The sequence below is a fragment of the Cricetulus griseus genome, chromosome 5, assembly GCF_003668045.3.
Source record: "Cricetulus griseus strain 17A/GY chromosome 5, alternate assembly CriGri-PICRH-1.0, whole genome shotgun sequence".
NCBI lineage: Eukaryota > Metazoa > Chordata > Mammalia > Rodentia > Cricetidae > Cricetulus > Cricetulus griseus.
In genome coordinates, this window is record NC_048598.1 from 169,210,779 (window position 1) to 169,238,372 (window position 27,594).

The following is a 27,594-nucleotide window of genomic DNA, read 5'->3' on the forward strand; positions in this document are numbered from 1 at the left end:
CAGACAGAAATAACTGTCAAGTGAAACCTCTTTTTTACAGAATGGTACAAGGTGTTTTTACAGAGAAGAGATCAATGTCCTTAAACTATCTGAGAAATTTTGTCTCAGAAGTGGGCACCACGTCTCATTACAAGTGGTTTGTGAGCCACTTGTGGAAATTGAATTCAGGACCTCTGGAAGAACAGTCAGTGTTCTTTACTGCTGAGTCATCTCTCCAGCCCCTTGTGTCGCTTTTACACTTGGTATATTTCTTTTCTCATGCAGTGTTTCTTTGGTAGGAATTGATGAGAATTTAAAGTTAACACTTCTTGGGAGGACAATGTCTGTCAGTCAGTCAGTCTGTCTTCTCTCTCTCTCTCTCTCTCTCTCTCTCTCTCTCTCTCTCTCTCTCTCCATCTATCTATCTATGTGAGGTCAAAGACTCTGAGTTCTCGTATGAGAGCTGAACCTACTACTTTTTTTTTTTTTTATACAGAAGCTGTTAGGGCAGTTAGAGTGTTCTGTGGTTGGAACCTGGTGGTTGGAGGTCCTCATGGGAGGGGCCTAGACACTCTGCACCTCAAGGGGCTTACACTTTCACCTTTCTTTTGTCTCCTACATGTGTTGGAAAGTCACCTGAATTGGTAACAATGGAGTGTGTGAAAGAGTTAACTTTTAGTTTTCAGCCTTTTCAAAGTGTCATGAGAGGTAAAGGAAAAAAGAAAATTATTCTTGTTAAGAAAAGTACATTGATAATTACATCAATAATCTGGATAAAATTCAGTCATCTGATGGCAACCTATCACAGTTATTTTTTTTTATAGCCATGACAAAATACCATGACCAATGAAATTTATAATAGGAAGCATTTAATTTGGGGGCTCATGCTTCCAGAGGGTTAGAGTCCATGATCTTCATGTCAGTAGGGCATGGAGCTTACATCTGCTCCACAAGCAAGAGGCAGAAATCTAACTGAGAATTGTATGAGCTCTTGAAACCTCAATGTCTGCCCCTAGTGACACACCTCCAATAAGGCACACCTCCTAATTCTTTCCAAACAGTTCCACCAACTGGGAACCAAGCATTCAAATATGAACCTATAGGGGCCATTCTCATTCAAACCACCATGCAACTTTATTGATAAAAGGCAAAATAAAGGTAACACTTATATGAGGAGGTCATCATAGGAAAAGAATTGATAGAACAAATTTTATATTTAAAAATAGTGCAAAATGAAGGGTAAAGGAGGCAATAGAATGACAGTGATTTCCAGAAGAGGCCAAAGTGAAGTCACCCATGAGTGACTCTTTGCTGATGAGCAACTTTAGTACACGGGCTAGATGGAGAGCTTTCTTACACTGAGAAAGGGTACAAAATCATAGAATTTCCACAATATTACTAGTATTTGCATGCTTTCTTTTTATTTTATTTACCTTTATTTTATGTGTATACATGTTTTGTTTGCATGTATTTATATGTACCATGTGTGTGCCTGGTATTTGGAGGCCAGAAGAAGGAAGATCTTGGCTTCCCTGGAACTGTAGTTACAGACAATTGTTAGCCTCTATATGGGTGCTGGGAATTGAATATGGGTCTTTATAAGAGCAACCAGTGCTCTTATCCCCTGAGCCATCTCTTCAGCTCCATTGCATGATTTTTAATGTACCAAGGAATTTCTTTTCTTTTTTTCTTTCTTTCTTTCTTTCTTTCTTTCTTTCTTTTTTTTTTTTTTTTTTTTTTAGGTTTTTCGAGACAGGGTTACTCTGTGTAGCTTTGGAGCTTATGCTGGCACTCACTTTGGAGACCAGGCTGGTTTCGAACTCACAGAGATCCACCTGCCTCTTTCTCCCGAGTGCTGGGATTAAAGGCTTGTGCCACCAATGCCCAGCACCAAGGAATTTCTTACATGTGCTCTTTAACTTATCCCCTCTTCCCCGTTTTGGTTATAGCCATCCACACTGCCTTAATTCCCACAAATATATCAATCTTTTGTAGGGAAAGGTTTTTTTTTTTTTTTTTTTTTTTTTTTTTTTTTTTTTTTTTTTTTTTTTTGATACAGCGTGTAAGCAATACAGCTTTGAGGGAAAAGGTATATTCCCAGTGTAAGTGTTATAGCTCTCAGGGGAAAGGTATCCTGGTAGTTAGTAGCCAACTTTGTGTACAAAGTGTACAAAGTCATGGTACACAACAAACCTCACAGAAGAGATTTATTGGGAGAAACACAGGAGGCTACCTGCCTCTGCTTGAGAGCGAAGCAGCAAAGAACTGAGTAAGTGACAGGTTTATTTAGGGTTTCTTGGTTATGGAGTTTTCCAGGGTGGAGATTTTCATGGATGGGATGGGGGGGCGGTTCCCTTTTTTTTTTTTTTTTTTTTTTATTTTTTGGTTTTCTGAGACAGGCTTTCTCTGTGGCTTTGGAGGTTGTCTTGGAACTAGGTCTTGTAGACCAGGCTGGCCTTGAACTCACAGGTATCCACCTGCCTCTGCCTCTTGAGTGCCGGAATTAAAGGTGTGCGCCATCACCACCCGGCTGATTGGTGGGTTTTTAAGTCCTGAGTTTGGGCTTTTTACTCTGTAGGGCAGAGCTTGGCTACCTGTGTCTTAAGGGGCTGAGTCAGGCTGTTAAGGCCCTTAGAGTGTTCTTTGGGCAGAACCTGGCAGGTCCTTAGAATTGGGTCCTGGCCACTTGGAACTTACACAGGGAACGTGACACTGGGAGCTATTCATGGTTGGATAAGTACTGAGCGGTTTAGTTTTCAGGATGTGCCCTTGATGATGCTGAATTAATTTCAAGAATAAAGAAAAACTTGATTTTGAAAGAATTCTTTAGAGGCCAAACACAAAAGCATATCAACAGGGATTTTATCATTGTTTGCTCTACTTATATAGGAAAGTGGGGAGTTTGCCATGGCCCAAGTTTGCATTTCCTCAAGATTCATATGTTGAATTTTCTTTTTAACTGCTGAGAATTGAACCCAGGGCCTCATGCATAGTAGACACATACTTTTCCATATGTTCATGGAAGCATTGCAGCTTGGATGGAAAGGTATCCTGGCAGTTGGGAGCCAGGGAATACCACCAAGTCACTGTAAGCATAGCAGCTGAGGGAATGCTCTGTTCTGGCAGGGGAGGATTTTCCCAGTGAAGTTGTTATAGCTCTGCGCCTGAGAAGTGTTCAGTTTTGCTGTTAAAGGAAGTTTCCCCAGCAAAAGTGTTACAGCTCTGCTCTGCTAGGGGTAAGTTTCCTCAGGGCAAGTGTTATGGTTCTCTGACCTAGCAAAAGTTGTTACTGCTGTGTTCCACTCTGGTGAAAATGTCACACCACACAAAAAACCTCACTCAAGAGATTTATTGGAAAGAAAGAATCCAGGAAGGTGGCTGCCTTGGGTGAGAAACAGCAGCAAACTGAACAGGGTACCGAACTCATATAGGATTTTTTGTGTGTGGGTGGTGTTTCTAGGATGGCTAGGGATCAGTGGATTTTTGTAGACTGATTCTGGGGCAAGCTCAGGGATTGGTAGAAGTTTGTGCACAGGGACTTTGGATTGGTGGGATTCTGTGCTCAGGGATTGGTGGATTTTCATGTTCAGGAACCCCAGGGATTCTGCAGCCTGACTTTAAGGCAAGCTCAGCGATTGGTGGGATTTCAACCCTGGTCCTGGGGTCAAGTCCTTGGTCCAGATATTGGGTCCAGTCAAGGGCAGGACATTTTTTCCCTTGACCCTCTTCACCTTGCAGTTCATATGTTGGAGAGGTGGGTTTTGGGGAGATGATTAGTACCGTGCTAAACTGGCAGAGCCCCCATAGGAAGTTGTTTGTCTTTCCTCCATGTCAGGACACAGGAGGCACCACTGATGATGAATGGATACGGTTGCTTACACTTGACCTTGGACTTCAACCTTCAGAATGATGATGATGATGATGAATCCTTGTGTATTATCTATGCTATAGTTCTTGGTTAGTACTCCAAATAGACTAAGGCAGAGTTAGCACTATTTCCTTTTGCTCTATACTGAACTATATATGATTTATGTGTTTCTGTTACAACCCATCTCAAGCATACCTCATAATTTGCATGTTTATGTGTATATGTGTGTGTGTGTAGTATCTTTTTCATTTATATACCAAGGGACACCTTATTATACCCTGTGGTGACATAGGTAATCAGAGCTAATGCTGACTTTTCATCCTTGATTTTTCAGGTTGTTGCAAGACATGAAGATTTACTGGCACAAGCAACTGGGATTGAATCTTTGGAAGGTATATTTTCATTATCTGTTACTGTTAAATGGAGCTAGGGTAGGGAACCACAAGCCTTTTGGATCTTGAGAGCTGGCTAGAAGGTACTTTTATTGTTTATTGTTTCATTGTTCAAACAGGCTCTGTTGTAGCTGCTAAGATTTACCAGAAAGATCTAAAGCAACCAGCAGATAATGTGAAAATGGACAAGGTGACTTCGTACTAGGAAACTTAAAACTTCATTAACTGATCCTTAAGCTAAACCCATGGGTTCAGATCACTTCTTGGGCAAGCTAGCTAATTTTGTTCTGCTGCAGTTTTCCTATTTGTAACAGATCTACTCATGTGTACCTAAATGATGTTATCTTAAGGATTAAATGATTGAGGAAAATGCTCAAAACAGGCTTGCATATACTAATATTCCCATTAATTAAAATAACAAAAAGTAGTTTTGGAATAGGTAGCAGTGGAAGTAGGTGTGAAGTTTTATGTATTTTTTCCTTTCTTAGACATTCTTTTCAGTGAAAGTATGCTAGAATAATAACAGATTAGAGTTTTATTTGTGTGACTCTTGTTTAACTAATTCTTTTATGAATTTTTCATTTCTTTCTTGATTACATTTCCATAAGTATGAAATGTTATTATTATGTTTTTCACTATTCTGTCTCAAGTTTCTATTGCTGTGATAAAAGACCATGACCAAAAGTAATTTGGGGAGAAAGGATTTATTTCAACTTTCAACTCTTGTCACTGAAGAAAGTTAGGACAGGATCTCAAGGCAGGTTTTGAAGCAGAGGCCATGGAGAAGTACTGTTCAATTAGTCAAATGATTCAGTTGTTAACTTGTTCTCTATGGCTTATTCAGTTTGCTTTCTTATCTACCCCAGACTACCTACCCAGGCATGGTGCCACCCATTGTGGGCTGAGCTCTCCCATACTATGTGTTAATCAAGAGAATGCCCTTCAGAGTTCCTATAGACAATCTTGATGGAGGCATTCTTTCAACTGACATTCTTCTTCCCAGATAACTCTGCCTTTGTCAAATTGTGACCCTTGTGTTTTGATTACTAATATTAACCACATCCAGAAAAAGTTAAGTGATTTATTTTCTACTATGTTGATAAAATTCTTAAGAAAAAAGGGTTTTGTTTTTCTGTGATCCCATATTCTTGGTTTCCTCTAGTGGTATTTCCTATGGTGTCAAAGATAGAAGCTTACCTCAGAATTCCTGGTGTTTCTAAAGCACCCTAGGAAAGGTTTTAGGATTCTGGGATGTGATAGTTTGATTGTTAACTTGAAAATCTGAGCTACATTCTTGAAGAAGTTAAGATTTTCTAAGTATTGATAGCCCTTATTATTTAATCTCTTAACTTTTTTATAAGTTTCTAAGAATAGTAATATTTTACTTTGAAATCAAATAATATAATTTTCACTTGTGAAATGATATAGTACATTGATTAGGTGAGTCATCATTATAATAGAAATACTTCTCATATCTTCATTCATTTAAACAAATTTAATCTCTTATCATTTATTTATTTATTTTGGTTTTCTGAGACAGAATTTCCCTGTGTAGCCCTGGCTGTTATGGCACCCACTCTGTAGACCAGGCTGGTCTGGAACTCAGAGATTTGCCTGCCTCTGCCTACCGAACTAGGATTAAAGGTGTGCACCACATGCCCAGCTCCTCTTACTTTTTTTGTTTTTTTTTAATTTGAGGTGGTCTCACAGTTTAGCCCTGGACGGCCTGAAACTGTGTAGACTGTGTTTACCCCAAATTCACAGAAATCCACCTGCCTCTGCCTCCAGAATGCTGGAATTAAAGGAGTGGGTCACCCCTCTCAGCCTCATTATGGCTTTTCTATGTGCATATTCTTACAATGTGATTTTTTTTCCCTTAGGGTACTCTTTGGCCTTCTGGTTGTGAGTCTTGTCCTTTAAAGGCTGAACCATTTCTTTAATCTGTTTCCCAGAATACTTTTTAAGGGTTACAATATTTAAAACACCATAAGGGTTAGACTGTAAGTCAGTGTTAAACAGCTTGCCTAACATGTGAGGCCCTGGGTATAATTCCTGGCATTGTGAAACCCTTATATCCCTGTCTGTATGTTCATATATCTATTAGCATAGGATATATTTCAAAACACTTACTAGAATGTTATTTTGAGATGCTGAAATGTATAATATACTTGGGAAATAATCCTTTTCCTAACTTCTTCATCTTTCCCCCCTGTATTTGGAAAAAAAAATTGTAAGTAGTTTGGAAGTACATTCATTCATCCAGCCTACTTTTTTTTTTTTTAAGATTTTATTTATTTATTAAGTATACAACATTCTGCCTCCACATATGCCTGCATGCCAGAAGAGGGCACCAGATCTCATTATGTATGGTTGTAGCCACTATATGGTTGCTGGGACTTGAACTCAGGACGTCTGGAAGAGCAGCCAGTGCTCTTAACCTCTGAGCCATCTCTTCAGCCCCCTACTTTTTTTTTTTTTTTAATCCATCCTACTTTTAAAGAGAATTTATTTACATTTCCTCCCTGTTCATTTAGTTAATTAAAGAGCAATTGAGAACTTGCTTGATACCAGGTATTTAAGGAATAGAGCAAACCACTGTCATTATGAAACAATGTTTCTTTCAGATGGTCAATTAAAAAATCTACAAATAAGGCTAGAGATAACTCAGCCATTAAAGGCTAGGCTTACAACCAAAAGTATAAAATATGTACAAATAGAAAATCGGACATTTTAGAAGAGAAGATCCTTCTATTTTTTTCATTTTTTATATATTTGAATTATAAACAAGATTGAATTACATGACAGTCCCAGTTCCCTTCTCCCTCCCTTCCTCCTCTACCACCCCCCCAACTAAAATCCTACCTATCATATGTCCTTTCTGCTAATCTACACCTGACTCAAAATTTCTGCTTCCTCATGACCTCTGCATCCTTCCTTTTCTTCCCTTCTCACTCTCGTAGCTTCCTCCCCCCTCTTCCTATGTTCTCAATTTGTTCAGGGGATGGTGACCTTATCCCCTTCTCCAGGGGACAAAGTTTGTCTCTTTTAGGGTCTTCCTAGTTTACTAGTATCTCTGGCAGTGTGGATTGTGGGATGGTAATCTTTTGCTTTATGAGTGAATACATATCATGTTTGTCTTTTTTTGTGACTGGGTTACCTCTCTCAGAATGGTTTCTTCGAGTTCCATCCATTTTCCTGCAAATTTCAAGATTCCATTGTTTTTTTCTGCTGAGTAGTACTCCATTGTGTAAATGTACCACATTTTCTCTATCCATTCTTTGGTTGAGGGGCATCTAGGCTGCTTCCAGTTTCTGGCTATTACAAATAATGCTGCTATGAACATGATTGAACAGATGTCCTTGTTGTATGAATGTTCTTCTTTTGGGTATATGCCTAAGAGTGAAATTGCTGGATCTTCTGGTAGACTCATTCTCATTTTCTTGAGGAGTCGCCATACTGATTTCCAAAGTGGCTGTACAAGTTGGCACTCCCACCAGCAGTGGAGGAGTGTTCCTCTTTCTCCACATCCTCTCCAGCATAAACTGTCATTGGTGTTTTTGATTTTAGCCATTCTGACAGGAGTAAGATGGTATCTCAGAGTTGTTTTGATTTGCATTTCCCTGATGGCTAAGGATGTTGAACACTTTCTTATGTGTCTTTCAGCCATTTTAGATTCCTCTATTGAGAATTGTCTGTTTAGTTCTGTACCTCATTTTTTTAATTGGATTGTTTGGTGTTTTGGATAATAGCTTCTTGAGTTCTTTTTATATTTTGGAAATCAGCCCTCTGTCAGATGTGGGGTTGGTGAATATCTTTTCCCAGTCTGTGGGCTGTTGTTTTATCTTGCTGACTGTGTCCTTTGCCTTACAGAAGCATCTCAATTTCAGGAGGTCCCATTTATTAATTGTTGATCTCAGTGTCTGTGCTACTGGTGTTATGTTCAGGAAGCAGTCTCCTGTACTGATTAATTCAAGGGTATTTCCCACTTTATCTTCTAGTAGGCTCAGTGTGGCTGGGTTTATGTTGAAGTCTTTGATCCATTTGGACTTAAGTTTTGTGCAGGGCAAAAGGCTTGGGTCTATCTGTAGTCTTCTACATGTTTGCATCCAGTTATGCCAGCACCATTTGTTGAAGATGTTCTCTTTGTTCCAGCATATATATTTGGATTGTTTGTCAAAAATCAGGTGTTCATAGGTGTGTGTGTTAATATCAGGGTTTTCAACTCTATTCCATTGGTCTACCTGTCTATTTTTGTGCCAATACCAAGCTGTTTTCAGGACTATAACTCTGTAATAGAGCTTGAGGTTAGGGATGGTGATGCCTCCAGAAGTTAGCGCTATGAACTTTCCTCTTAGCACTGCTTTCAAAGTATCCCATAGGTTTGATTATGTTGTATCCGCATTCTCATTGAATTCTAGGAAATCTTTAATTTCTTTTTTTTATTTCTTCCTGGACCCATGAATTGTGCAGTTGGTTGTTACTTAATTTCCATGAGTTTGTAGGTTTTCTGTAGTTCTTGTTGTTGAATTCTAATTTTAAAGCATGGTGGTCTGATAAGACACAGGGGGTTATTTCAGTTTTTTTGTACCTGTTGAGGTTTGCTATGTTGCCAAGTATGTGGTCGATTTTAGAGTAGTTTCCATGTGGCGCTGAGAAGAAGGTTAATTGTTTTGTATTTGGGTGGAATGTTCTTTAGATATCTGTTAAGTCCAATTGTGCCATAACTTCTATTAGTTCTTTTGTTTCTTTGTTAAGTTTCTGCCTGGTGTTCCTGTCCAGTGGTGAGAGTGGGGTGTTGAAATCTCCCACTATAAGTGTGTGCGGTTTTATGGGTGATTTGAATTTTAGTAATATTTCTTTTATAAATGTGGATGCCTTTGTATTTGGGGCATAAATGTTCAGAATTGAGACTTCATCTTGATGGATTTCTCCTGTAGGATGAGTAGGAAATGGCCTTCTTCATCTCTTTTGACTGATTTTAGTTTAAAGTCCAATTTGTTGGATATTAGGATTGCTACCCTCGCTTGTTTCTTGGGTTCATTTGATTAGAAGATCTTTCCCCAACCTTTAATTCTTAGGTACCGTCTGTCTTTGAGGTTGAGGTGAGTTTCTTGTATGCAGCAGAAGGAAGGATTCTGTCTTCTTATCCATTCTGCTAATCTGTGTCTTTTTATAGGGGAGTTAAGACCATTAATGTTGATGTTATTAATGACCATTGATTATTGTTCATTCTTGTTTGATTTTGATTTGGTGATGATGGTGAGATTATGTGTGGGATTCTGTCCCTTTTTCCTTTTGGCTGTTGATAAGTTGGGGTTATCTATTGCCTATGTTTTTCTCGTTGTAGTTAACTTCCTTGGGTTGTAGTTTTCCTTTCAGTCTATTTGGTGTTCTGTAGGCTTCTTGTAGTTTCATTGGCATGTCTTTCTTTAGGTTGGGAAAGTTTTCTTCAATGATTTTGTTGAGTATGTTTTCTGCACCTTTGAATTGGATTTCTTCACCTTCTTCGTATATACCTATTAATCTTAGGTTTGGTTTTTTCACGGTATCCCATATTTCCTGGACATTTTGTTATAGGTATTTGTTGGACTTTAGATTTTCTTTGGTTGATTAATCTATTTCTGCTAGTGTGTCTTCAACTCCTGAGATTCTCTCTTCCATTTCTTGTATTCTGTTGGTTATGCTTACATCTGTAGTTCCTGATCGTTTACCCAGCTTTTCTATTTCCAGCATTCTCTCAGATTGTGCTTTCTTTATTGTCTCTATTTCAGTTTTTAGGTCTTGAACTGTTTCCTTAAGAGATTTGTTGTTATCTTGTGTTTTTTGTTTAGTTTTTTTCTTCCATTTCTTTAAGGGATTTTCTCATGTCCTCTTTGAGGTCCTCTATCATTTTCATAAAGATGCTTTTAAGGTCATTCTCTTCTGGTTCATCTGCATCGTGATGTTCAGGTCTTACTGGTGTATGGTTCCTAGTCTCTGGTGATGTCATATTGGGTTCTTTGTTGTTTGATGTCCTTTTACCTTGTCCTCATCCTTTCTTCTGGTGGGTGTAGCAAGAGTTTCTTGTTCTCCTGGTGGGTATGGGACCAACGTTCTCTTCTGTTAGATGTAAACAGATCCAGTCCTCTGATGTTGGTCCTCTTTTCCTTGATGGAGGTGTACTTTTACCCCGGTGTCGACAGTGTTCAGTCGTGCTGGGTCCCGCAGGGCTGGCAGTTGGAGGCAGAGCTGTCACCGGGCCTTGGATCCCATTATGAACTAGGTCCGGCATGCAGGTTGTTTGTGTCAGATGATTCTGAGGAACGATGATGAACAGGAGCCGGAATCAGCTCTTGGCCTACCTGGGCCGGTGGATGGAGGCAGGGCTGCCCTCTGGGTGTTTGATGTTCGAATCCCGCAGCAGAACTCGGTCTGGTACGCAGGTCGCTTGTGTCAGATCTGAGACCCTCCTATTTTTAGTAGTCAGAGAAGGCCTTTCTGAAAAGGTAACATTTTGATCTGACATCTGAAGGATGAGAAGGAACTGTCCTGTGGGGAACTGGAGGGAAACTGTGGAAAGCTTAGGGAGTAGTCAATTGGAGCAGGAATTAACTTGGTGTGTTTCAGGGTAATAGGGAAGGCCAGAATGACTTTGTGAATGAATGTTGGTGAACAAGGGAGAGAATCACAGATGAATTTGCTGGAAAGGAATTTTGATTTCATTAGAGAGTTTGATAATCAGAGTATTGTAAGACAAGGTGAGTGTTGTAAGTACTTTTTCCTGCTGGCTCTATAGGATGACGACACTGGTAGAGTAGTTGATGCTGATGGTGCTGTGGATTAGCCTGGTGAATAGAAAGAGAGCAGTTGATGGGAGTAAAATTGAAGCAGAACTGAAAGGATTCATTGAAGGGATTGAAAGCAGTATGAGAAGAGTCACCACAGTGATTCCTTAGACTTTAGATTGCTAAAGTGGATGTGACTTGTTCAAATGGGATAAATTCACAGGATTATGACTTGGCAGGGTTGGGATAGTGCAGAAGTCACCTTCAGCACATTTGACAGGCCAGATTTTAGGGTTGGAGGTTATATATGTCTGTATACAGGAAGATGTAAAGAAGATATTATACACCCCTTTCCATATACACATATGTAAGTAAATAATTTTTTATGAAAAAGGTAGCATTTAAATGTTAGGATTGAATGAAATCTTTAAAAGGATGTAGGTGAAAAGAAGGTGATTGAAGCCAAAGTGAGAGAACACAGGAGTAACTAGAAAAACAGTGGAAAGCCTAGGGAGTGTGTTGACTGGCTTCGAGAACACAAACTGGACTGACTATTGCTTTACTACAGGAGTGAAGAAGATGGCATGGAAGGATACTAGGCAGAGAATTCAATATCACTCAAAGATTTGTAAAACATAATTGTAGCAAATGCGTAAAATGTTAATTTTACCATTACAGTTTAAATTTTAAACAAGTTTCATGTGTCTTGTTTGAGCACTGCCAAGTGTGTTTTCAGTGTTGTGCACCCCTCAGCACTAAATAGTTTTAATATTTCTATATCATGTCAAATGAAAACCTGTCAGCAGTAAGTAGCCATACCTAGTTTCCTGCCAGGCTTCTGTAATGGGTCAGGTATTGGAGTAGGAGGCTCGTTGTAGGCTTTTATAACCGAACTTAGAAGTTATATTGGTTGACTGCATCAGGATGGTGGCAGAAAAACATTAACATTGTATTTATGTATATTTTGTATTCTGTTATTTTGGTCCAGTGTGAATTTTGTAAATTTATAATTCCTATATGGGTTGTTATCTTTCCTAGGTGTTCTTCAGATGATGCAGACAAGAATTGGTGCTTTACAGGGAGCTGTTGATAGGTACTGTAGTTCACTTTATAAATATATAAGATGGAACTATTTCTAGCCATTAATATGTATACGTATGTGTTGTTAGATTTACTTATTTATGTATGCTTATGATTGAATGTGATATGTATATGTGCATGTAATGTATATGTGTGTACAGGTGTGTGCATAGAGGTCAAAGGTAGATGTTGTATATCTAGTATCATTCTCTACTTTGCTCCCTCATTGAACTTGGAGCGAGACTGGTGACCAACAAGTTCCAGAGATTCTCCTGTCTCCTTCCCTGATAACATAGGGTTACAGGTACAAGCATAGCCATGCCTAACTTTTTATGTAGGTGCAGAGAATTCAATATCACTCAAAGATTTGTAAAACATAATTGTAGCAAATGTGTATAATGTTAATTTTACCATTACAGTTTAAATTTTAAACAAGTTTCATGTGTCTGATTGAGTAGTGCCAAGTGTGTTTTCAGTGTTGTGCAGCCCTTAGCACTAAATAGTTTTAATATTTCTGTACCATGTCAAATGAAAACCTGTCAGCAGTAAGTAGCCATACCTAGTTTCCCGCCAGGCTTCTGTCATGGGCCAGGTATTGGAGGTGCTGGGGTCTGAACCCAGATTTTCATGCTTAGACAGTAAGCATTCTTACCCACTGAGCCATCTCTCTAGTCCCCCATTGATATTTTGAAAATTATTTTATTCTCACTCTTTTTCCTTCTTTTTTTTTGACCTTAGGATGAAATCAAAAATTGTTGAGCCATATAATAAAATAGTAGCCCGTACTGCACAACTAGCAAGACTTCAGGTAGGTTCTCACTTCTGGTTTTTTATCTTTATTTTCCACCCTGTTTGATAAGTGGGGAAATTTTTTTTGTGCCTATGATGTGTATGGGTGGCTATACTTGTGCATGAAGGGGAAGAGGCCATACATTGATGTTAAGTGTTTCTCTATGGAAATTATTCTTTGATGATGTATACAATATATCTTGATTATATTTACTTTCACATTCCCTTTTCTTCCATAGACTTGCCCAACAGATACCCTTTTACCTTCCTTTTCAAAATAACTCACTGAGTCCAATTTGTACAGCCTACATGCATAGGAGTGTGGAGCCATCAGTTGGACTCTTTTACGTTTTCAGGGACATGCTGAAGTTCTGTGCCAGAATTAGCAAGGAAGCAGCTAGATGATACTGTGCTCTGGTTCTATAGAAACATGCCTCTTTCTTCTTCAGGGAGATAGAGGTACCCAGTGCATTAAGGAAGTCTCCACCTAGTAGGGACACTGGAATGAAAGGGTAATGGGGGTGGAACCTGTGTCACAATGAAAGAGGAAGGTGAATCTTCTTCCCTTAGGCTGCCCATCTGTGTCTGGTACTGGGCAGCTGGCATCAGACAAATTGCCGACAAGTTGGGGCAAGATAAATAAAGCAGCTTCCTTATCCAGTAAGTATTCCTTCTTCTTGCCTGCTGGATCACCTGTTACTGAGGCTTTACTAATATGACACTGTCTTTGCAGTGAAGCCTAGAGAGTGTTTGGGCCTTTGCAGGTCAAATGTGGATTCTCCTTCTTTGGAGACAGTGCCCAGAATGTTGCTCTAAGTGAATCGTTTCTAGCTAGTCCTTTCTTGGCCACTTAGAACAGTTCCCTTTCAATGCCCTTTCAGCTAAATATACATTGGTTGTGATACAGTTGGCATAATTCTCATTGGGCATATTTTCTGGAGTTTTGTGGGTTACTGTGAGATGATGGTTGAATTAAAGCAGGCCATAGTTGCTTTCCCCCCCCCCAATCTGCCCCCTCTCCTTTTTTTTCCTCTCCCATTGTTATTTTTTCTGCTGTAACAATGAAGTCATGGCCTCCTATACTATATTAAAAAATGGTATTAGATGCCTTAGTTCAGGGTTTTGCAATATTCTCTTAATTTTCTGAGGCAACTTGTTAAATAAAATTTATAGCTGTTAAGTATTATGTTTCTATCAGTTCTGATTTGGTATTGTTGATTTTCAGAAGACCTTAATAGGTTTGGAGAAATTCACAATATTCTTTTTCTTTTCTTTGACCGTTTCAGAGCTGACAGCCTTAAGTAGACATTTCTTTTTCTGTTTCTAGGCAAGTTAAGAGAGTTCTGTCCTGCATCTATGAATAGGCTCCTCAGGGTTCCAACTAGGGTCTGTATGACAGCCATTTTTTCCCCAGGTGTTTGGATCTCATGGATTAGAATGTTGTCTGCTAGCCCACCAGCTACTGAAGTAGCCTTCTGCAGAATCCACTCCTTTACATCAGAAGTGTCAATAAACCAATACTGAGATTACTTCCTGTTAAGATGGGGACAGGCATGAAGCTCCATGAAGGAATTCATCCTAGAATCCATTATGGTTTCATGAGAAGTCACTAAAACTGTCCTTATTTTATATAAAGGGGGCATGCATCCTGCTATTGTATATGTGCTCATCCAGTGTGTCCTTGATTGGTGTTGGTTGACTGTTTCCGGACCTCATTCTCTTGTACTGATGATGGTCTTATGAGATTGGCTAGATGGTTGGTCTGGAGGGCACAGAAGAAAAAGTCCTTTCCTCATGTCAGAAGAGGGAGGGAAGGAGTCCTTAGAAAGCAAGTGAGAATTGTCTGCTGGTCAAGAGACAGTAGATGGTCTCATAGGTTCCATGTCCTTGTAGTACGTTTGGCAGAAGTATTGGTTGAAGTTGGGAATCATTCAGTATATCTGAATCAAGTGCTATAGGTCTAGACAGGGCTTAGAGACAGGGCCACATAGACCTAGAAGCAGTCTCTTAGTTTCAAATTTGATATAAAAGCCTGGACATAGGGGATTTCCCACTACTCTGCCTCCATTTACAGAACAGATTGATCTGGTGAATGGCATTAACAGTTTAAAGATCCATTCTTCAGTGTTTTTGGCCTCTTAAGTAATATTGGAAAACAACTTTCTTCATAAAACTCCATAACTTAATTGTCCCCACGTATAAATTGGGCACTCAAGTAGGAGGTTTTTGTACCAGTAAAGATCATGGACCATAAAGAGGAGAAGAGACAGACACATTTAGAGTGTGGACACAGTACATACAGAGACAATACTGGGATGCCCAGGGAAGAGTGATGATACACTGTAAAAGGAGTTTCTTAATTGGTCTAGATAATAGAAGCCAGAGACAGATATAGAGGGAAATGCTGAGAGATCAGAGAGAAGGAGCAAGCCACAGCACACCTTACCTCCTAAGCATCTCAGCAGAGAAGAGAGCGATTTCCTGTTTGTCCCTGGTTATATCCTGTTTCTGCCCAGCTATATCACTTCCTGTCTGGCCAATCACTATTTTGTTCATTAACCAATAAGACAAACAAATATACAGAAAGACTTCCCCCATCAATACACTGATACAGATCACTTTCAGAGCTCTGCGCAGAAGAAAGAAAGTAAAGAGGCTTGAAAAGCTTGACATCAGACCAAACCTAAATAATGCATATACTAATTCTTAGCTTAGGAAATTTGTCTTAGAAATGTGTTGCCTTTTAAATTGTTCTGTGTCCTTGCGGGCTCCTTCATGAGCTTACTTAGTTTTTTCTTTTTTCTTTCTTTCTTTTATTTTTATTTTTTTTTTTTTTGCGACAGGGTTTCTCTGTGTGGCTTTGGAGCCTGTCTTGGAACTCGCTCTGTAGAAAAGGCTGGGCTTTAACTCACAGAGATTTGCCTGCCTCTGCCTCCCGAGTGCAAGTGCCACCACCACCCTGCTTTATTTAAGTTTTTAATCATTATTCTGTTTACATTTTAAATATGGGAAAACTGATGTTCCTGCTTAACCTGCTCTTCATTGAGCTCAAGTTAGTTAAAGTATATGTGGGATAGCCAAGTGTGGTGATTTGAAAGAAAATGGACCCTCTAGGCCCATAGTGAGTGGTGCTATTAGGAAGTGTGGTCGTGGTGGATGGAGTAGGTGTGGCCTTTTGGGAGGAAGTGGTCAGTGGGGACATGGTTTGAGTTCTCAGATGCTCAAGCCATAACCAGTGTGATAGTCACTTCCTGCTGCTTACAGATCTAGATGTGGAGCTCTCAGCTCCTTCTCCAGCACCCTGTCTGGCTGCAGGCTTCCATGCTTCCTGCTTTGATGATAATGGACTAAACCTCTTAACTCTAAGCCAGCCCCAATTAAATATTCTCCTTTAAAAGAGTTGCCATGGTCATGGTGTCTCTTCACAGCAATAAAACTCTGACTAATACAGAAGTTAGTTCCAGGGTCTGGGTATTGCTGTGATAGGCCTGACCATTCTTTTGTTTGGAGGAATGTGGATGTTGGGATTTTGGATTAGAAAAGCAGTTGAATGCTTTAAATGGGGCTTAATGGACCATCCTAGTAGGAGCATGGGAGACAGTGGTGCTGAGGGTGATTTGAACTGAGGGACCTGGCTCAAGGGGTTTCGGGGAAGAATAATGTTAGTATGTGGCCTAGAGATGGTTCTTGTGATATTTTGGCAAATAATGTGGCTTCTTTTTGCCCTTGAAAAAGTCTGCCTGAGGCTAGATTGAAGAGTTTTTCGATGAATTGTATTGGTAGATGAAATCTCAAAAAGCCTAGTATTAACTATGTCATGTGGATATTAGTAGTCACTCTTAGGAAGATTTATATTGAAAAGCAGCAAGTTGAGCATGGAAAAATACAAATTGTACAATTTGAGAAGAAAAGGGGCACTACAAAGTGTAATGGAGTTCTATGTTCAAGGAGATAAACAGGTTAAAGAAAATTTTGATGTTAAATGGAACAAAGGGAGTGGTGACCTCAGGGAAGACCCCACCCATCTAAGCTTCCAGAGTGTGAAAAGAAATTAAAGAGATGCTTAGGCCAGGTGTGGTGGTGCAGGCCTTTAATCCCAGCACTGGGAAGGCAGAGACAGGCAGATCTCTGAGTTTGATGCCAGCCTGGGCATCTGTAGAATGAGTTCCACGACAGCCAAGCTTAGGCAGTGAAGGAAACCATTGTAAACAGAAAGTTGGTAAAGATGTAATTTGAATAAGGGGCCATGTTCCAGCCCCAGCAAGCAGCAGAACCTGGCAGCTTTTGCCATGTGGTTCTGACATTGGAGTTAAGGATAGAAGAAAAGGTTATGGAATCTCGCCCTGTGACTAAAGAAAGCTGCCGAGGCGAGGCATATGTCAGAGTGTCCCTGGCCCAGGGAGGCCTTTGCGTGAAGTTGTAAAGGTGAACTGGGATTGCCTTGGATACTCTGGTATGTTGGAGATACCAGAGCCATGGGATACTTGCTGAGGAAAGCTGCTAACAGGGAGTGAAACCAGCCCAAGAGAAAGAAGTGTGTTGCAGTCAACAAAGGGAATTGGAGATCTGAAGAGCATTTTGATATCAGGCACAGAGATGCACAGTTTGGAGTTTGCCCAACTGGTTGAGTATTTGTACTATGTTCCCTTTTGGGATGGTGATATATATCTTGTGTTGTACTAGGCTTTTCTTTTGGGACACCAGCCAGCTCCCAAATCATGACACAGAGACTTTTTACTATTTTTACTTTTTACAGCCTTGTTTAGGCACATTTCTGGCTAGCTCTTTTAAATTGGCCTGTTTCTCTTTATCTACCTTTTGCCCCGGGACTTATTCCCTTTCTTACTTCTGTTTATCTTACTTTCACTGCTTCTCTATGTCTGTCTGTCTGGTATTTGCCTGCCTTCTTGCCCCGGGTGTGTCCCTCGTTCTTTTCTTCTCTTTCTCAGGTTCTTTTCTCTCCTTCGGAGCGTTGATTTCTCCTCCTGTTTATTCTCGGTGCCTGACAGACCTGCCTATCCTTTCTCTGCCCAGCTATTGGCCATTCAGCTCTTTATTAGACCAATCCTGTGTTTTAAGCAGGCAAGGTGAAACAAATGCAACACATCTTTACATAATTAAACACACATCCTTACATCTTTAAACAGATGCAGTATAAACAAATGTAATGTCTCAGATGCTCAAGCCATGCCCAGTGTGCCAGTCACTTCTGGCTGCCTATGGGTCCAGATGTAAAACTCAGCTCCTTCTCTAGCACCATGTCTGCCTGTGTACCACCATGCTTCCTACCATGATGATAATAGACTGAATTGCTGAACTGTAAGTCAGCCCCAATGAAATGTTTTCCTTTAAAAGAGTTGGCATGGTCATGGTGTCTCTTCACAGCAATAGAAACCTAACTAAGACAGAAGGCAAGAGGGAAATAGCGACATGTCTCTGCCTTAACCATAAATTTCCTATGATTGTGTCTCCCATTAGGAAAAGGGTCTTCTTATATCTTTCTCTCCTGCCCCCACTTCACTTCAGTCTCTTACCGGAAGGCCATTTCATCGCTAAACTAGAAGACTCTGGCTTCATTTATATGCAAGAATATATCAGTTGAATATAATTGTCATCCCAAGGGCTATTTCTATCTTAATTCATTTTAGTAATATTGTTTCTTTATGAATTGCTTCAGGTTTTTCAGAAAAGGTTTGAAGTGTTTATCATCTTTTACATAGAACATTTAAATTTTAAAGTCAATGAAAATTTAAATTTTTTCAACTTTCAACACTTAAACATTTTTTTAAAAAGTATCTGAATTTTTAAAAATATAATAGGGTTTACTGATATGATTCATAAATTCTTCACAAATGTGAAAAATAATTTTGAGCTATTCATCATTTATTTGAAAAATTTTATGTTTTAGCTTTTAAGTCTAACTTTTAATTTTAAAAGTATATAAGAAAATTGAAAAAGTCTGGAACAAAGAAGGATACCTACCATCCCTGGAACAATTTGATATTTATCATAAATGCTTTGTGTCTGCTTTCTGTGTCATAGCACTTTGTTGAGTTCTCATTCCTTTTAATGGGTATTATCAAATTCTTTTATTTACCTTTTTTTTGAGTACAGTCTCACATAGTCCAAATTTACCTGAAGGTTACTATGTAGATGAGGATGAGCTTGGTCACCTTCAGCCTCCACTTCTCATGTGCTGTCATGCCTGGTCTCATACATTGTTGGGGATTAAACCCTGGGCCTTGCGTATGCTAGGCAAGTGGTCTACCAGTTGTGTTACATTGTGAGCCCATTTTTTCCTTCATTTTCTATAGAGTCTACCTTACTGGCTTTATAATTATCCTCTGAGCAAGTGAATGTCTCAAGAAGGAAATGAAGAAGCAATAGCATAGAAATACCAAGCTCTGTAAGCAATCTAATAATATATAGAGTCATTAGTATAGGAAAACCATGAAAACAGATGCTATTGTAAGAGGTTTGGTGTTAATTTGAGGTTTACTTTTTGCTGTTGTTGTCTATTTTTGAGAATATAATTTAAGTATAGTATTTTTTCCTTTCCTCCCTCCATGTCCCCCATAAACCTCTCACCACTCTCCTTCAGATGGATGGCTGAGCAAAGTATTCCCACCATAAGGAATGGGCTCCAGAAAGCCAGTTCATACACCCAGGATAGGTCCTGGTCCCACTGCCAGCCCCTCCCCCAATAGATCAAGCCACATAACTGCCAGAGGGCCCAGTCCCATGCAGGTTCCTCAACTGTCAGTCCATAGTCCTTGGGGTCTCCCCAGCTCAGGTTAGCTGTCTGTGTGATTTTCCCCATCATGCTCTCGACCCCCTTTGCTCATATGGTCCTTCCTCACCCTCTACAACAGAACTCCAGGAACTCAGGCCAGTGCTTGGCTGTGAGTCAATGCATCTGCTTCCATCATTTTCTGGATGTAGCTTCTATGAGGACAGTTAGGGTAGTCACTAATCTTATTACAGGGGAAGGTCCATTCAGACACCCTATCCACTATTGCTAGGAGTCTTAACTGGGGTCATCCTTGTGGACTCCTAGAAATTTCTCTAGCACCATGATTCTCCCTAACCCCACAGTGGCTCCCTCTATCAAGGTATCTATAGCATGGATTCTAATTGGTCTTAATAATAAAAATTCAAGATACAGATATTGGGGTTAAAGATGAAGATCAGAGAGGCAAAGCAGCCAGGCACTTGAGAGTTCTCACCTCTACCAATGCTCAGACACAATGGGCAATCCTGTCCTCAGACTGCATCTCCAGACTGCATCTGTCTCCACCAAACCTCAGACTTCACTGAGTTCCTGTCTCTTCCCACCTTACTTTCCTCTCTAGTGCTGGGACTAAAGGTGTGGGATCCCAAGTGCTGAGGTCACCTTTGTGTGAGCTGTTTCTCTTTTAGACTGGATCAATTTTGTGTAGCTCAGTGTGGCCTTTAATTAATACTCTGTCTGCCTCTGTCTCCCTAGTTCTGGGATTAAAGGTGTGTGTCACCACTGCTTGGCCTCTGTGGCTAACAAGTGTGGCTAGCTTTGCACTCTGATCATCAGAAAAGCTTTATTTGTTAGATCATAAACAAAATGTTACCACAGATGTCTCCTTCCATACTCTCCTCTGTCCCTCCCCCAATTTGGTCTTCATGATCCCACACATTCCCATCCCCTATTCCTTTGGCTTCTGTACCCCCTCCCAGTTTACCCAGGAGATCATAACTATTTTCCCTTTTGGGGCCCTCCATGTATGTCTCTCTTAGGGTCCCCTTTTTAATCTAGCTTCTCTGGATTGTGATCTGGTTATCCTTTGCTTTACGTCTAATATCCACTTATGAATTAGAGCATACCATGTTTGTCTTTCTGGGTCTGAGTTACCTCACTCAGGATTTTTTTTTTTTTTTTTTTGCCTGCAAATTTCATGATGTTATTGTTTTTTACTGCTGAGTAATACTCCACTGTGTAAATGTACCACATTTTCTTTATCCATTCTTTGGATGAGTGGCATCTAGCTTGTCTCCAAATTCTGGCTATTGAAAATAATACTTCTATGAACATAGTTGAGCAAATGCCCTTGTGGTATCATCGTGCATCCTTTGGGTATATGTCTAAGAGTAGTATTACTGGGTCTTGAGGTAGATCGATTCCCTGTTTTCTGAGAAACCAAGACACTGATTTCCAAAATGGCTGTACAAGTTTGTAGGCTCACCAGCAATGGAGGAGTGTTCCTCTTATTCCGCATCCTCTGCAGTATAAGCTGTCATCAATGGTTTTGTTTTGTTTTTCTTTTTTTTCATCAATGGTTTTGACCTTAGCCATTCTGATAGGTGTAAGATGGTATCTCAGAGTTGTTTTGATTTGCATTACCCTGATGGCTAAGAATGTTGAGCAATTCCTTCAATGTCTCAGCCCTTTGAGTTTCTTCTGTTGAGAATTCTGTTTAGCTCTGTATCCCATTGTTTTAAGTGGATCGTTTGATATTTTGGTGTCTGGTTTCTTGAGTTCTTTATATATTCTAGAGATCAGCCCTCTGTCAGATGTGGGGTTGGTGAAGATCATTTCCCATTCTGTAGGCTGCAGTTTATATCCTTTGCCTTACAGAAGCTTCTCAGTTTCCGGAGGTCCCATTTATTGATTGTTGCTCCCAGTGCCTGTGCTACTGGTGTTATATTTCGGAAGTGGTCTGCTTTGCCCATGCATTCAAGGCTACTTCCCACTTTCTCTTTGATCAGATTTGGTGTGTCTGGATTTATGATGAGGTCTTTGATCCATTTAGATTTGGGTTTTTTTGCATGGTGATAGATATAGATCTTTTTGCATTCTTGTACATGTTGACATCCAGTATGTCACCACCATTTGTTGAAGATGCTCCCTTTTTTCCACTGTACAATTTTGTGTTCTTTGTAAAAAAATCAGTGTATATAGGTGTGTGGATTAATGTCACAGTCTTCAGTTCTATTTCTTTGATTCATGTGTATTTTTTTTGCCAATATCAAATTGTTTTTATTCCTATAGCTCTATTATCTATCTTGAAGTCAGGAATGGTGATGCCTTTACAAGATCCGTTATTGTACAGGATTGTTTTGACCATCCTGGGATTTTTGCTTTTCCATATGAAATATATTATTGTTCTTTTGAGGTCTGTGAAGAATTGTGTTGGGATTTTGATGGGGATTGCATTGAATGTGTAGATGCTTTTAGAAGATTGCCATTTTTTACTATGTTGATCCTACCTATCCAAGAGCATGGGTGATCTTTCCATTTTCTGATATCTTCAATTTTTTTTCTTCAAAGACTTAAAATTCTTGTCATGCAGATCTTTCACTTGTTTGGTTAGTTTCCCCAAGGTATTTTATGTTATTTCTGCTTATTGTAAAGAGTGATGTTTCTCTGATTTCTTTCCCAACCCAAATATCATTTGTATATAGGAAGGCTACTGATTTTTTTGAATTAATCTTGTATCCTGCCAATTTACTGAAGGTGTTTATCAGCTGTAGGAGTTCCCTGGTAGAATTTTTGGTGTCACTAAAGTATACTATCATTTCATCAGCAAATAGTGAAAGTTTGACTTCTTCCCTTCCAATTTATATCCCCTTGATCTCCTTTTGTTGTTTTGCTGCTCTAGCTACAACTTCAAGTACAATGTTGAATAGATATTGAGAGAGTAGACAACCGTGCCTTGTTCCTGACATCAGTGGAATTGCTTTGAGTTTCTCTGCATTTAGTTTGATGTTGGCAGTTGAATTGCATATTGCCTTTATTGTGTTTAGGTATGCTCTTTGTTTCCCTGATCTCTCCAAGACCTTTATCATGAATGGGTGTTGGATTTGGTCAAAGGCCTTTTCAGCATCTAATGAGATAATCATGTGTGTTTTTTTTTTCTTTCAGTTTGTTTACATGGTAGATTACATTGACAGATCTCTGTATGTTGAACCATTTCTGAATCTCTGGGATGAATTCTACTTGGTCATGGTAGATGATTTTTCTGATATGTTCTTGGATTTGGTCTGCCATTATTTTATTGAGTATTTTTGCATTAGTGTTCATGAAGGAGATTGGTCTTTAGTTCTCTTTCTTAGTTGCATCTTTGTGTGGTTTGGGTATCAGGGTAACTGCAACCTCAGAAAAAGAGTTTGGCAATGTTCCTTCTGCTTCTATTGTGTGGAACAATTTGAGGAGTATTGTATTAACTCTTCTTTGAAATTATGGTAGAATGATGGGCTGAAGCCATATGGTCCTGGGCTCTTTCTTGGTTGGGAGACTTTTAATGACTGCTTGCATTTCCTTAGGCATTATAGGTCTGTTTACATTGTTTACCTGGTGTTGATTTAATTTTGGTATGTGGTACCTATCCAGAATATTGTCCATTTCTTCTATATTTTCCAATTTGGTGGAGTACAGGGTTTTGAAGTATGACTTGATGATTCTCTGGATTTCTTCAGTGTCTGTTGTTATGTTCCCCTTATTCTGATTTTGTTAATTTGGATATTCTGTCTCTGTCTTCTGGTTAGTGTGGATAAGGGCTTTTTTATCCTGTTGATTTTCTTGAAGAACCCACTCTTTATTTTAATGATTTTTGTTTGTATTGTTCTCTTTCTTTCTAGTTTATTGATTTCAGTCCTCACTTAGATTATTTTCTAGTGTCTACTCCTCCTGGGTGAGTTTGCTTCTTTTTGTTCTTTAGCTTTCTTGTGTGCTGTTAAGTAGATAGTGTGATATTTCTTTACGTTCTTTATGTAGTCACTTAGTGCTATGAACTTGACTCCTAATGCTGCTTTCATAGTGTCCCGTAAGTTTGGGTATGATGTGGTTTTATTTTTGTTGAATTGTAGGAAGTCTTTAATTTCTTTTATGACCCAGTGATGATGCAGTTGTGCATTGTTCAATTTTCATGAGTTTGTAGGCTTTCTGCAATTAGTGTTGTCATTGAATTCTAGCTTTAAGCCATGGTGATCCAATAAGAAATGGGATTATTCCAGGTTTTTTTTCTTTTTTTTTTGCATATGTTGAGGTTTGTTTTGTGACTGAATATGTGATCAGTTTTAGAGGCAGTTCTGTGAGGTGCTGAGAAGAAGGTATATTCTTTTGTGTTCGGGTGGAATGTTCTATAGATGTCTGTTAAGTTCATTTGAGTCATAACATTTGTTAATTCCCTTATTTCTCTGTTCAGTTTCTGTCTAGCAGACCTGTCCAGTAGTGAGAGTGGAGTGTTGAAGTCTCCCAGAACGCATGTGTGGGGTTTGGTGTGTGACTTAAGTTTTAGTAATGTTTCTTTTACAAATGTGAGTGCCCTTGTATTTGGTGCATAGATGCTTAGAATTGAGTCTTCATCTTGATGGATTTTCCCTGTGATAAATATGAAATGTCCTTCTCTATCTCATTTGTTTAATTTAAGCATATGTATGTATGTATGTATGTATGTATGTATGTATGTATGATACGTTACTTGGCCTTTTTCCTTTGCAACTCTTAGTATTCTTTCTTCATTCTGTATATTTATTGTTTTGATAATTGTATGGTGAGGGGACTTTTTTTTTTGTTTTTTTTTGTTTGTTTTTGTTGTTTTGATTTTGGTCCAGTCTGTTTGGTGTTCTGAAAAGTTACTGTACTTTCTTAGTCATATCCTTCTTTAGGTTGGGAAAGTTTTCTTTGAACTGGAATTATTCCTCCTCCTATCCCTATTATTCTTAGGCTTAGTCTTTTCATGGTTTCCTGGATATCTTGTGTTAAGAATTTGTTGGATTTAACATTTTTTTGACTGATGAATCTATTTCCTCTATCACATCTTCATCACTTGAGATTTTCCCTTCCATGTCTTGCATTCTGTTGGTTATGCTTGCATCTATATGTAGTTCTTTTTGTTCACCCAGATTTTCCAGAACTCTCTCAGTTTGTGTTTTCTGTACTGCCTCTGTTTCAGTTTCAGTCTTGGGCTGTCTCTTCCATGTTTGATTGTCTCCTTCCTCTGTGTGACTGTCTCCTTCCACTGTGTGATTGTTTCCTTCTGCTGTTCGATTGTTTTCTCCCGGCTTTCTTTAAGGCAGTTATTGATTTCTCCCATTTTTTGTTCATCTTTTCCTGTATTTCTTTATGGGAATTTTTCATTTCCCCTTTAGGGGCCTCTGTCATCTTCCTAAAGTTATATTTAAGGTCATTTTCTTCTGCTTCATCTGTGTTGGGATGAGTTCAGGTCTAGCTGTTGTAGAACCACAGGTGCTGCCTATTGCTCTTTATGTTGCTGAATGCTTTTTTGTGCTGCCATCTCCCCATCTCTTCCTCCAATTGGTGCAGATGGAGCCTGTTCCTCTGTGGGTCTCTTCCTCCAATCTGTGCAGGTGGGGTTTGTGGCTCTTATGGTTGCTCTTCCTCTAGGTGTAGGTGGGGCCTGTACCTCCAGAGGTCACTCTCTTCCTCCAGGTGTAGGTGGGATGTGTGGTTCCCTTGGTCTCTGATTCAGTTGGGGCACGGTTGCATGGGGGACAGGGAGGATGCTGCTGCCTAGTAACTGGTTTGGGGTAGGGGATGCACCCCTGGGAGCTAGGGCCTAGAGAGCAGTGCTGTCCAGTTGGTAGCTCAGACACTCACATTTTCTTCAAGGTGTAGGTGGAGCATGTGATTGATGGGGAGGGCAGAATTTAGGTGGGGGGCAGGAGATGTGTCCCCAGGGGCTAGGGCTTAGAGAACAGGGCTCTCCAGTCTGGAGCTCAGACACTTACCTCTTCACATTTATGACATTCTTATTTGGTTCAAGTTTGGGCAGTCATGTTGGTAAGACTTTATGGGCGTAGCTTCTGATGTCAGACACAATCCCACAGCTAATTCTTTGATCCACTGGCTCTAACAGTCTTTTTGCCCCCTCATCTGCAATGTTCTTTGAGCCTTAGATACCATTTTGTTTTGTAAATGTGTCCATTTGGGACTGGGTTTACAGCTTTGCATTTTGATTTCCATCTGTTGAAAAGAGAAGTTTCCTTGATGATGGGTAAAAACTACACTTAAATGTGTGTGTTTATAAGGTATAGTAGCTTGAATGTAATTGGCCCCCATAAGCTCATAGGGTGTGGCACTATTAGCAGGTGGCTTTGTTGAAGTAGGTATGGCCTTGTTGGAGGAAGTATGTCACTTTGGGGGCAGGCTTTGAGGTTTCCTATACTCAAGATACTGCCCAGTGTTTTAGTTAACCTCTTGTTGCCTGCAAGATGTAGGGCTCTCAGCTGTCTCTCCAGCATGATGTCTGCCTGCGTGCAACCATGTTCCACCATGATTATAATGGACTGAACCTCTGAACTTAAAGTGAGCCACCATAATTAAATGTTGTTCTTTATAAGAGTTGTCATAATCATGGTATCTCTTCATAGCAATAGACATAAAGATTTTTATAGATTGTTGTTAGGGATTATGCTGGCTTAATAATTTAGTGGTTGCAGACTCTCTAAAACCCATGATTTCACTAGCACTGAGCAGTTAGCTAGGTTAATACAAGGCATAGGTATTCCTCTTGTTTAGTGGTTCTTAAGAGAGAGCTGTTGGTTACCACCAAGGTTCGTGTGCTACAGACGCACCTGTAGGGGTATTGTGCCATGGGGATTGTGGGTGTGGTCTGTACGTACCATAGTTGGGTAGAACCAGTTAGTTGTCCCTTTCATCTGTAAGCTTGCAGAGCATCATTTGGTGTTAGGAAAGCTAATTTGATGCTTTTAGAAAGCACAACAGCTTTGATTTGCTCTACAAAAGCTATCATTTGTTTAAAAAATCTGACTATCATGCTCTGAGGAAGCTCAAACTAGTTATATGGATCCAGTAAGCAGGGAAGCATTGTTGCAACTGATGTATCAGTGAGGCTTTCTTCAGTTGTTGAGACCAGCTTAGTTGTTATCTCAATACAGCAGAGTAAGTGGTGGTCCCACATGATACATTGTTAATTCTTCCTTAATTCTCAAGCCACAGAGTGTGAAATATTTTCAGCTACAGAGTTTTGTGCTGGTTTCTTAAGGGTTAATAGATAATTGGTATATCAGTTGAACTTCTTTTCAAGTAGAGACTCACATCAGCATAAAAGATAGCAGAGGATGTTGTTCTCGTTATATTTCTTTATGAATCTTAATAGACAAACTACTCAGTCAACCAAAATGATTAGAGATATACCAATGCCAAGACTTGTAATGAGCATAGAACTGAGTTTAAACAAGGACTGTAAAATATAGGAAATAACAATTTTTTGGTTTGGCAAAAAATTAGAATTTAACTGAAAAATATGATAAGAGCACATGCAATATTTAGGCATGTTTAGTAGTCACTCTTTATTATGGTATTGCTTTTGTTAATTACTTTTTGTGCTATGCAATCAAACAAGTGTCCTTAAAAGCCACGACTCTTAATGTCTAAGATGTAAGATGGACTTTTGATCCTGAACTGGAAGTATCAGTGTGAAGTTGAGATGCTTTAATTTTAAAATATCATAAGTCTTATATATGTACATTTTTGTATGTTTGAATATGCATAATTTTAATCAGAGAATGTTTTATTTGTATTCTCGAATCAATCAAATGAATATTTATACCATATTTTAGTTTTGACCTTTGCTGACCATGTCTATGGAGAAAATTTAGCAATTAGCAAGCCTAGTTTCCAAAATGATCTTGAAATAGTTTCCTATTTAAAGAATCAAAGGCTTCTTTGAGAAATCTTTGATTCAGGTTGGAGAGAGAATATATA

At 39.3% G+C, this 27,594-nt stretch overlaps 1 protein-coding gene across 1 annotated transcript in view; it reads left to right on the plus strand.

Annotated features, from left to right (window-relative positions):
- Positions 1 to 27,594, plus strand: part of Cog5 (component of oligomeric golgi complex 5) — a 321,229-nt gene that overhangs the window by 16,398 nt on the left and 277,237 nt on the right. The window contains exons 3-5 of the mRNA XM_027416994.2: positions 4,182 to 4,239; positions 12,042 to 12,096; positions 12,822 to 12,891. Of these exons, the coding sequence (XP_027272795.2) occupies positions 4,182 to 4,239; positions 12,042 to 12,096; positions 12,822 to 12,891 (183 nt within the window). The remainder of the gene's footprint in view (positions 1 to 4,181; positions 4,240 to 12,041; positions 12,097 to 12,821; positions 12,892 to 27,594) is intronic.